The 9,892-nt window shown below is 37.8% G+C and overlaps 2 protein-coding genes across 3 annotated transcripts; one reads left to right on the top strand and one right to left on the bottom strand.

The window, feature by feature from the left end:
* On the bottom strand, window positions 1–3,827 carry LOC104712558 (uncharacterized). Of its 2 annotated transcripts, none has more exons than XM_010429590.3 (11): window positions 3,585–3,827; window positions 2,959–3,078; window positions 2,762–2,870; window positions 2,254–2,505; window positions 2,060–2,172; window positions 1,908–1,972; window positions 1,422–1,669; window positions 1,198–1,339; window positions 911–951; window positions 660–825; window positions 1–315 (listed from the first exon to the last, which is right to left on the bottom strand). In XM_010429590.3, the coding sequence occupies exons 1-10, from the start codon at window positions 3,687–3,689 to the stop codon at window positions 704–706; spliced, it is 1,317 nt and encodes a 438-aa protein (XP_010427892.1). In that variant the 5' UTR covers window positions 3,690–3,827; the 3' UTR covers window positions 1–315; window positions 660–703. The 2 variants fall into 2 exon arrangements, with proteins under 2 accessions (XP_010427892.1, XP_010427818.1); XM_010429516.3 differs by having other exon boundaries at window positions 1,198–1,342; window positions 3,585–3,814.
* A 2,280-nt stretch (window positions 3,828–6,107) lies between these two features.
* Window positions 6,108–9,849, top strand: LOC104712467 (Actin-binding FH2 (formin homology 2) family protein). Its single transcript, XM_010429410.3, has 4 exons — window positions 6,108–8,232; window positions 8,327–8,517; window positions 8,586–8,821; window positions 8,909–9,849. The coding sequence occupies exons 1-4, from the start codon at window positions 6,698–6,700 to the stop codon at window positions 9,641–9,643; spliced, it is 2,697 nt and encodes an 898-aa protein (XP_010427712.1). The 5' UTR covers window positions 6,108–6,697; the 3' UTR covers window positions 9,644–9,849.
* Window positions 9,850–9,892: the final 43 nt, after the last annotated feature.

The following is a 9,892-nucleotide window of genomic DNA, read 5'->3' as shown; positions in this document are numbered from 1 at the left end:
TGGGTGGAATAAGAATTTATATTAAATGCTGAGGTTCAAGGTGTGTTGGCATTCTATCTTTATGTCAAGTTAGATAGAGAAAGTAAATGCTTAACAAACAAACATGACTGAACAACACAGCACGCCATTCAGAAGTTTTGCCAAGAAATGATCAAGTTTGAATATAGTGGATGAAGCAGCTAATACTACACATATATGCATATAGTGTCTACCTTTTTCTTCTATTCTATTAGAGATATTTATCAGAGATAGAGAGAGACATCTTACCTCAAATGTTCTGTTCTGTTTCCATAATCTTCTTCGGATCCCTTTTTCCTGGAAAAAAATGTACAATGAGGTTAAAGAGATATCAGATCTAATGCTTGAACAGCAGTAGTTAACAACTTAAGGGTGACCCTTGTTTCTTGTTCTTGACACATTGAATCGTGGTTTTGTAAAAATCTAAGCAATCACACTTGAATAGCATTTGGTGGTGCCAGTAGTGATATCATACACTAGAAACATTTCTTTCTTACAAGCTAACCAAGAAAAGGTTGTACAGATCTTTGTATTACTACGTTACCACACAATAAGACACAAAGCTGTTTTGATAAATTTCTCTTGTAAATAATTAGATTAACAAATCTTGAACGATTGAGAGAAAAGGGTAGATAACTTACAGTTGAATGAGATGAGGAAAACTTCAAACGGAAAGGAAATTGAGTTAATAATCTTCATTGTGAGGTGGCGTCGCCTCAACACCTTCTTCCTCGTCTTCATCCTCATCTACATCTACCCAATTACTAGGGTGGCGCTGCGAGAAACTTTGGTTGTTCTGTACCCGTCCTGAGGAACAAGTGACAGAGAAGTGACTCTCTTTTAAAATAAGTAACAAGACATGGCATAGACAAGGCTATAGAAAACGAGGTACCTTGGGATCCTTCAGTGTGACCTATCTGTGTGGGACGTTGGCTTAGACAGAGTCAAAGATAACAAAGCATACATGGAAAGAAGTATAGTCCCTGGAGCTATGTGATTTCGATTTATGGAGCATGCTGAACTGATTAGCAGTTAAACAGGCTAGGAAATGCATCTTAGAAGCAAATTGGCAACTACACAATTAGAAATTTCTAATCGAGTGTGGACTATGATTTAATGCTTAACGGCTAAACAAGCCAAGAAGCGTATGATGATAGTGATTATGAGAGTGAAGGATACGAGTTAGGAGCTGCAAGAGCAGTATCCCCAGCTGGCCCGCCTTTTGATAATCTCATAACCCTAATTCTTTGGATATCCACGTCTGGTTGTCCCTGAGCTTGTGGGCTATCCTCAGAACCGTTCACGCTCTTAGTGGCAATTCCTGCTGCCCAGCATTGATGTTTTTAAGGTTTTAGTAATCAGAAAATGATGATGAATACCACAACCATTAGATTAGTTACTACCTGAAAGTTCAGACCAAACTCGTGTGTGATCAGATGGGTGCCCAGAGGCATTCTGCCTAGACCGTTCGTGAGGCTGCGATCCTACTTGCTCGTCAGCATGACAACCTGTGGAATTTGCTGCTCCAGGAGGTTCTTGCGGAATCCCTTCCTGAAGTTGAGACATAAGCATTGTCGCAAGAACGAGTGTTGCATCAAAACTTGAGCTTGACCCATCACCCAACCCGAATTTTGGAGCCATCAATATTGGCCTAACAACAACGTACATGTTATGATATTCAGTAACAGATAAGATAGTTATGTAAAAGAAGATGGTGTTCAAATGGGTCATTTAGCAATCACACTTAAGCATGTACAATTAACAAAAACAAATAGTTTATCAGTATTGGCCAGAATGAACTTGCAATTGTTTTTAAAAGATACCAAGGGTACACAGGAAGATGCATTTATTAAGCAGAATTCACAGCATGCCAAAAGAATGGTTCTTACTCGCCAGCTTTTTCGAAGAAAAGATGAATGTCGGCTTCACATCCCTCACAGAACGAAAGAAATGCCTGAAATTGATTGAAGATATTTGATCAACACAACAGAGGTGGAATGGGTAGAAATCAAATCAAGCTTAAGGTGGAGGAATGTTATACCTTTAGTTCCTTCAGGGAAAATGTGATGTCAACAGGATCACCTGCATGAGTATACTGTATAAATTCTTCTGATGGATCTATCCATAGCTGAGTGTGTAACAAAGAGTCGCCATCTGCAGTTGGAAAAAGAATTGTTAGCAGCCTTACACAAGAAACCTGATTAGTTAGTCTTATCATGATTTTCTAGTCCTAACCTTTGTTCGGATCGACATAGCTCCGAAACTCAACAGCTTTTCCACCTATGTCGCTCGCAGCATCAGAGGGAAAAGAAGCTTGATCTGTAGCAATTATTGTAATCTCTTGGAGGGATGACTGAAAGTTTCCAAGCAACTTGCTCAGATTTCGAGGATGCACAACTAAGGTACTTGGAAATCTACTCCTATCAAGCGACAGATGCTGTATATCGGGTTCCACATTGCAAGTAATCCAATATGTTTTCTTCATACCTGCTCAAATGATTAGATAACTCCAAAATCAGTCCCCAAACGAATGAACATCATAATCGTAGTCCTCAACGTAATCAGTAAACTTCTAAAAGTTATCTAAGAGGTAGTAATCAATAAGCAGCTGCAAGTTAGATTATGTTATCATTAACAGGTCTGAAACATGCAACATCCAGATTTTACACACAAAGTTACGAGAGAATGTGATGGTTGCAGATAAGAGCATACAATATGCAAGAACAAGGGAATATGGCTTTACCACTGAAACATTCCAAAGTCCATTTGACCTTAGATGCATCATGATCTGGCAACTGCACACTCATGTGATCAATGCTCGCGAGTGGAGTCCTAAGAACAGAACATACAGCCTGAGAAACAAAATTAATATCAGCGACAACTACTTAAATCAATGAACTCAATAGGCTTCGCTCAAAGTTTCAGGACAAAAGTTGATACCTTCAAAAGTACACTGAAATGAGCTTGAGGACCAGAAACAGTACATACATCGAAGAAACTTGACTGAAATGTAATACACTGGTAGGCAGAACGTGAAGCATTTAAAGTGTGCAATGCCAGCTGCAAAGTTTTGACGAACCAAAAAAAAAAATTAGATCTCTAACAAGGCTAATAAAGCACTTCACAAATCTGAAGATATACTAGCATCAAGTGCGTGTTGTAGCACCAGTACATAATTACAAATCTGATTTATATCTCTTTACTCCCTTAATCAATCATATCCCAGTTACGCAGAAGCATGTATCAAATTGAAAATAGAGCATTGCAGACAGCAAAATCAGGGTCATGTGACGAATTTTTCGGGTATCCTACAAATATAATCAACCAAGCGTTCCCAAGCTTCATAAAGCAATTACCCAGAACAAACTCGTGGGGGTCCTTACATACAGGACACATATAATCCCAAGCGCGAACAAAAAAACCCTAATCGTCAGTTCAAATTGACGAAATCCGACTTATAATCAATCAAATTGCAAGTTTCTCTCAAATTACATTCCAATACTCAAAATTAGGGTTACGCAGGAATCGATGAGAGCCAAGTCAACAAAACGAATAGGAGAGAGAACCTGTGTCGGCGAAGCTTGGACAACGAGCTCGTTGCCGACGCGTGCGAGGCATGTTATAGATCTAGCGAAGGTCTTCAGCGCATTGCCACTGATACTGAACTCCATCTCTCTCTCTCTCTCACTCTTTCCCTGGAGAAAAATAAAACAAATTTAAATTTTAATGAACCCTAAAAAAAGAAAATTGTGACGATTGGCGGGATTGCCATGAAATCCTGAAATCAGAGTAAAGCGCGAAAAGTAATTAAGAAAACCAAAAAGAGAAGAGAGTGAAGTTTTATTTAAATGGGCCTATAATGGGCTTTTAACGGCACGATTAATTGGGCCAAAGTCTCGTATGATGACGTCATTGACTAGTTCGGTGGCAGCTTTAATTGGCATTGATTAGGTCAAATAGAAGGGACAGAATTTATAAGTTGTGAAATATGTTTTGTCGCGTGATAGAGACAAATCTCGCAATTGTACTGTTTTCATTTACCCACACCACAAAATCAATTTATTTCATTTCATTTTTCGGTTTTAAAAAAAAAATGAATATTATATTTTTTATTTTTCTCTCTCGCAAATGGAATCTACAATTTTTCAATCAACCTCAAGAGCTACTACTACCCATGTGATATAAATCTGACAATTTTATGGGCATAGTATATTTGTATTTTAATTTTTGTTTGTTTCTCCAAACTATTTATTTACTTTATTCTCAAGACAAAGTAGGTACAAACAACTCTCTGTAAATACGGATTCCCTTTTTTTTTTTAAATGCTAAATGTAGACAGAACATCAACTGATAAAACACTCTTTTGAATATAACTCTGAGAAACGCAGACAAAAGTTGTAACTTTCTGCAATCAACTTTTTATATATGACAAAAGTTAGATACTTTAGCAAAATATCATCCCTATATTATGGTTTTTCCTACTCTTTTTCATTGGTCTTCTCGATACGTTGACTTATAATCCTTGACTCCTAAGCTCCTTTTTAATTTATTTGATTGACAAGTAACGACCACATTTTTGAAAAATTTGTAATCACCCCCATGTAGCATTACGTGATCTCCGGTACAGTGTATATACTATTTAGTTAAGAAAGTATAGAGTAAATAAAGTATGTATGTTTGCCCAAAAAAAAATAAAGTATGTATAATAATCCAATACAAGAACTCATAATATAAAATATGTTGAATATTGTTTAAGACAAGTCCATACAAGTTTGGCCCCACGTATGTCAAATTTGCTGACACAAAGTTGTTAAATGAACCAAATAGTTAAAGTGAAAACAACAATAGACAACAAATGTTATTTTAGTGTAGATATCTAGTGATGTTATTCAATATTATTCATTCTGATATCAATACCAACAAAATATCTCAATGGTAAATCTTTAGATCTACTACTTTGATATATACCCCATATTTTCTATATTATTGGGGTGATAGATTGGATTGGAAACACAGTTCTCAACCTCTGCATTGACACCATATAAAATTAATGAAAGTAAAAAAAAAATGTTTCCAATCATATAGCTCTTCTCATTTCGATATTACTTTCATTGTAAAGTGTAAACACATCATGCAATTGGTTGGATACTAATTAATTGTCATACAATTTGGTAGATCACTTGAAAAGCGCAATCAAATGCTATTTGCTAGCTTTCTAAAAGTCCTTCATCATATCAAAATAATAAAACATGTCACTCAACGAAATTAACATCATATCCTAATCCTACCAAACAATCTTTGAGACCTATTCTGAAACTAAGATGAACAACTTAACCATCTCACTTTGGGGAAGCTTTAGAATGTGCCTATAGATAGAGAACTTTGCCTATGATATACATTTCAATATTTCGTCACCACCCACCTATTGGTCTGATTTACCAGAATCCGATTTAAGTCCATAGTTTTTTTAATTGAATTAATATAAATCATAATTCTGGAAACTTCTAACCGTAAGAATAAATGTTTGATTAGTCTATATAAGGGTGAATTATCTTTAATTTTCTCCTATTGTTACTATTGCAAAAATTATACCCATAAGACAATAATTTCGAGCAAGTCTTTATAGTCTTTCTAGAACTGAGAATATATGTGAAAGAGACAAAATTATATATTTTGTTTTTATACAGAAATTTATGTTTTCCATTGCATATTTAACAAATTTATACCAATAGTTAATAAAAAAAATATTCAGTTAAATTAATTTGATCTATAAGGTGAAGTTGCATATTTTGTTAGGTAAACCTATTAAACGACAATATATATCCAAAGTCCAAAGAGTCCTTTCTCCAAACATTCATATCCGTAAATAACCCATGAAAAAAAAAACATATGAATGATAGAATGAGAATCATACGTATGTTGTTGGGTAAGTGTATTACACACATTCATTCATATCAAACACAAGAAAAAAATTCGATACAATAAATACGAATACTAATTTATATTGTATACTACTATTTTGCCTCATTAAACAATGGTGGGTTGAGAGGAACAAAGAAAGCTTGCACAGTAAAATTACCAAATGGTTTGAACAAGCCAAATGTGCCAACAATAAGAGGACCCACTCCACACCAACACCTTCACGCTTCTTTCTATCTTCTCTCTTGCTTATTAGATTTTCTCCCTTTTAAATCTCTCTTGTCTCTTCCTTAAACTAAACTAAAAAGCTGTTTTTCTTTTTCTTTTTCAAACTTCAAACTAAAAAAGCTTTAGATTGTCACTGCATTAATAATACTCTGCAAAGTTTTAAATAGACATTTGTTCCTTTGTTCAATCTCCTTTTTAATAATTTATTTATGTAGTTAAGACATTACCTAAAACGGTGTGTATAAATAGCAAAATTAGCACTGTTGTTTATGTAAGGAGGAGTTAATGGAGAAAGAGGGTGTTGTTACCATTACCAGTACAACTATAGTTGCAGAGTTCAGGGGTTCCTTGGAGTAGCATTTAAGTCTGAAAGGAGAGAAAATATATTAAAAAAAAAAACATAAAAGAGAAAGAAAAAAAACTGGAGTCTTTTCTAATAAATGGTTTCTTTTTGTGATTTATAGAGTTTGATGATTTGTTTTTCTTTTAACAGAGAAAAGATCTGAAAAAACAAAACAGAACCAAAAAAAAGATGGTTTCTTTTCGTCAGATTTTTCTCATGATCATTGTAGTTGTGGTATCGTTACACTGCTGCAAAGTTGGATTCTTTTGCATTGTTGCTGATGCTAAAGAGCTTGATGATTGGAAGGTTTTAGTGGTGGAACACGGTGAGAGGTATCGGACCCAAATCGGTAAATACGCCGGAGAAGACGGAGGCGAGAAGAAGAATAAGCTTGGGGTTTTGGAAAAGTTCCGTGCTTTACTCGATTTGATTAAACCCTCTACTTCCCGGAGAAGAACTCTCGCCGAGTCTGCTTCTTTATCTCCTTGGCCGGCGCCGGCGCCGTCTCCGTTTCCCGGCGGTGGTCCTATCGAGTCTCCGGCGTATCCTCCTGCTCCTCCACGGCCGATTCCTCCACATCTCCGTCGTCCGTTACCTCAACGGACTCATCCATTGAAGCAACACGAGATTCGAAAGCGAGAACAAGAGAAAGGAGGTACTTTTAAGAAGATTCTTGTACCTGTCGTTGTCTCTACAGCTTCTGGAATCGGTTTCGTGGTTTGTGTTGTTGGAGTGTTCTGTCTCTGCGCCAGAATCAGGAAAAGGAAGAAGAACGGTAAAACGCCGTCGTTTAAGCGTAAAAAGGGCAAATCTCAGAGCTCGACGAGGAAGGTTAGTGTGAACCCTACTCTCGATTTCTTGTACTTAAACTCACTAGGGGTTGATTTGGAGAGACAAAACTCTGTCAAAGAAACACAAGAAACTGATCAGAAGGATTTGAACGATCGCAATGGTGGATTGCTTGAAGAAGAGGTAAAGAGAAGTATTGAAACAGAGACTTCGCATGATTGGGACAATGCTAGTAGTTATTCAACTAAAGAGATTGTGTCGGTGCACGAAAACGATGATGAACAAACAGTAAACTCTGTTTCTGCTCCTGTCGTTGTTATCAATGGACGTGATGATACTTCAGACGATGATGAGTCTTTTCATTCCGTTGGTGTTGGCTCCTCTCAGCATTCAAATCCAAGATTGTCAAATGCTTCTTCTGCTTCCGGTAGTGTTAACGTTGGATCTTCTCAACGCTTCTCAGAACACAAATTGGACATTCCTGAATGTTCCGGGAACGATTTCGGAATCTCTACTCCACCACCGCCACCGCCACCGCCTCCACCGCTTCCGCAGTTCACAAACAAACGTCTTCACACTCAGTCTACGCCAGAAACCACTAATAATCTGCAGACGCTTTCATCGCAGTTATGTGAAAAAATTTGTGCTTCTTCCTCGAAGCCAAGTCTTCCGATCAATGTACCAAATACACAAGATGATGGTTCTAAATCTTTACCGCGTCCACCACCGCCGCCACCGTTACCCACACAACAGCTTCAAGTAGCTGGAATGAACAAAACGCCTCCACCGCCATTGTCTCTTGATTTTTCTGAGCGTAGACCATTAGGCAAAGACGGAGCTCCATTGCCTAAACTGAAGCCGCTTCACTGGGATAAAGTCAGGGCTACACCAGACCGGACTATGGTATGGGATAAGATCAGAACAAGCTCTTTCGAGTAAGTTTACAACTTTCTTTTAGCCTTGAGACACAATCATCACAAGTTTTTCAAGAATGTGTGATTTATGTGTTGTTGTCTTGTGGATACACAGATTAGACGAAGAGATGATTGAGTCACTGTTCGGGTATACAATGCAAAGCTCAACGAAGAATGAGGAAGGGAAGAGCAAAACCCCATCACCAGGGAAACATCTTCTTGAACCTAAGAGACTTCAAAACTTTACCATTCTCTTGAAAGCTTTAAACGCAACCGCAGACCAAATCTGTTCTGCCTTGGGGAAAGGTAAACTCAGATCAACTCAAATCGACCCATTGTGGACTTGATCTTAAATTTAGATACTCTTTTTGCAGGGGAAGGCTTGTGTTTACAGCAACTAGAAGCGTTGGTGAAGATGGTGCCGACTAAAGAAGAAGAATTGAAGCTGTCTAGCTACAAGGGAGCGGTGGATGAGCTTGGATCGGCTGAGAAATTTCTCAGAGCTCTTGTCGGAATTCCATTTGCGTTTCAGAGAGCTGAAGCAATGCTATATAGGGAAACGTTTGAAGATGAAGTGGTTCATCTCAGAAACTCCTTCTCCATGCTTGAGGTATTACGTACAGTGTTTACTTTACATTCTTTTATTTGGTTTCTTGCACTTCAAGTTACGGTAATTAACACAAAGTAACTTAACTAGGAAGCTTGCAAGGAGCTTAAATCAAGCAGATTATTCTTAAAGCTTCTAGAAGCTGTCCTAAAGACTGGAAACAGGATGAATGTAGGAACTATACGCGGTGGTGCAAAAGCCTTCAAGCTCGATGCTCTGCTGAAGCTCTCTGATGTAAAAGGCACAGATGGAAAGACCACTCTGCTTCATTTCGTTGTACAAGAGATCTCTCGGTCTGAAGGAATCAGAGTTTCAGACAGCATCATGGGACGGATCATGAACCAGAGATCAAACAAGAACCAAACACCTGAGGAGAAAGAGGAGGACTACAGAAGGATGGGACTCGATCTCGTCTCAGGTCTAAATACAGAGCTACGTAACGTGAAAAAGACTGCAACGATTGATCTGGAAGGTCTTTTTATCTCGGTGACGAATCTGAGAGACGGGTTGGGGCAGTTGAGGTGTCTAGCTAGTGAGAAGCTGAAAGGGGACGAAGAAAACAGAGCATTCGTAAGTTCGATGAGCTCGTTCTTGAGATACGGAGAGAAGAGCTTGGAGGAGCTGAGGGAAGACGAGAAGAGGATAATGGAGAGGGTTGGAGAGATCGCAGAGTATTTTCATGGAGATGTGAGAGGAGATGACAAGAACCCATTGAGGATATTTGTGATTGTAAGGGATTTCCTGGGGATGTTGGATCATGTTTGTAGAGAATTGAGGTGTTTTAGGGTTCCTAATAGCCCTAGCCCTTTGGCTCCGTTTCGATGAGTAATGTTGACTATATATGTTTGATTGTTTGGTTTCTGTAGGTTGTTTTTGTAATATGAAACTTGTTGAGTTTGTTTATTGATAAACAGAGAGTGGTTATGGGGTTTTCTGTGGATAAAGAATCAGACTTTGAGTCTGTCTATGGAAAGGTTATGTGAAGATCTGTAGATCTATATGGATTTTATATGTATCATATGTTTAAAGCATGAGAGACGGTGTTGATAACTTCTTGTTTCATGGTATTGATGT

This window comes from Camelina sativa, chromosome 1 (genome assembly GCF_030686135.1).
Source record: "Camelina sativa cultivar CO46 ecotype springtype chromosome 1, ASM3068613v1".
Lineage (NCBI taxonomy): Eukaryota > Viridiplantae > Streptophyta > Magnoliopsida > Brassicales > Brassicaceae > Camelina > Camelina sativa.
The sequence above is the reverse complement of the archived record's forward strand: the minus strand, read 5'-3'. Positions and strand labels throughout refer to the sequence as shown.

Bases quoted from the DNA above. Each gene is read 5' to 3' on its own strand.
- LOC104712558 (XM_010429516.3), bottom strand. From the start codon at position 3,689: ATGGAGTTCAGTATCAGTGGCAATGCGCTGAAGACCTTCGCTAGATCT. The intron at 2,871-2,958 runs GTATCAACTTTT...TTTGTTTCTCAG, and splicing joins ATTTCAGTGTACTTTTGAAG to GCTGTATGTTCTGTTCTTAG. The intron at 1,670-1,907 runs GTAAGAACCATT...CGTTGTTGTTAG, and splicing joins TTCTTCGAAAAAGCTGGCGA to GCCAATATTGATGGCTCCAA.
- LOC104712467 (XM_010429410.3), top strand. From the start codon at position 6,698: ATGGTTTCTTTTCGTCAGATTTTTCTCATGATCATTGTAGTTGTGGTA. The intron at 8,518-8,585 runs GTAAACTCAGAT...CTCTTTTTGCAG, and splicing joins CTGTTCTGCCTTGGGGAAAG to GGGAAGGCTTGTGTTTACAG. The intron at 8,822-8,908 runs GTATTACGTACA...TAACTTAACTAG, and splicing joins ACTCCTTCTCCATGCTTGAG to GAAGCTTGCAAGGAGCTTAA.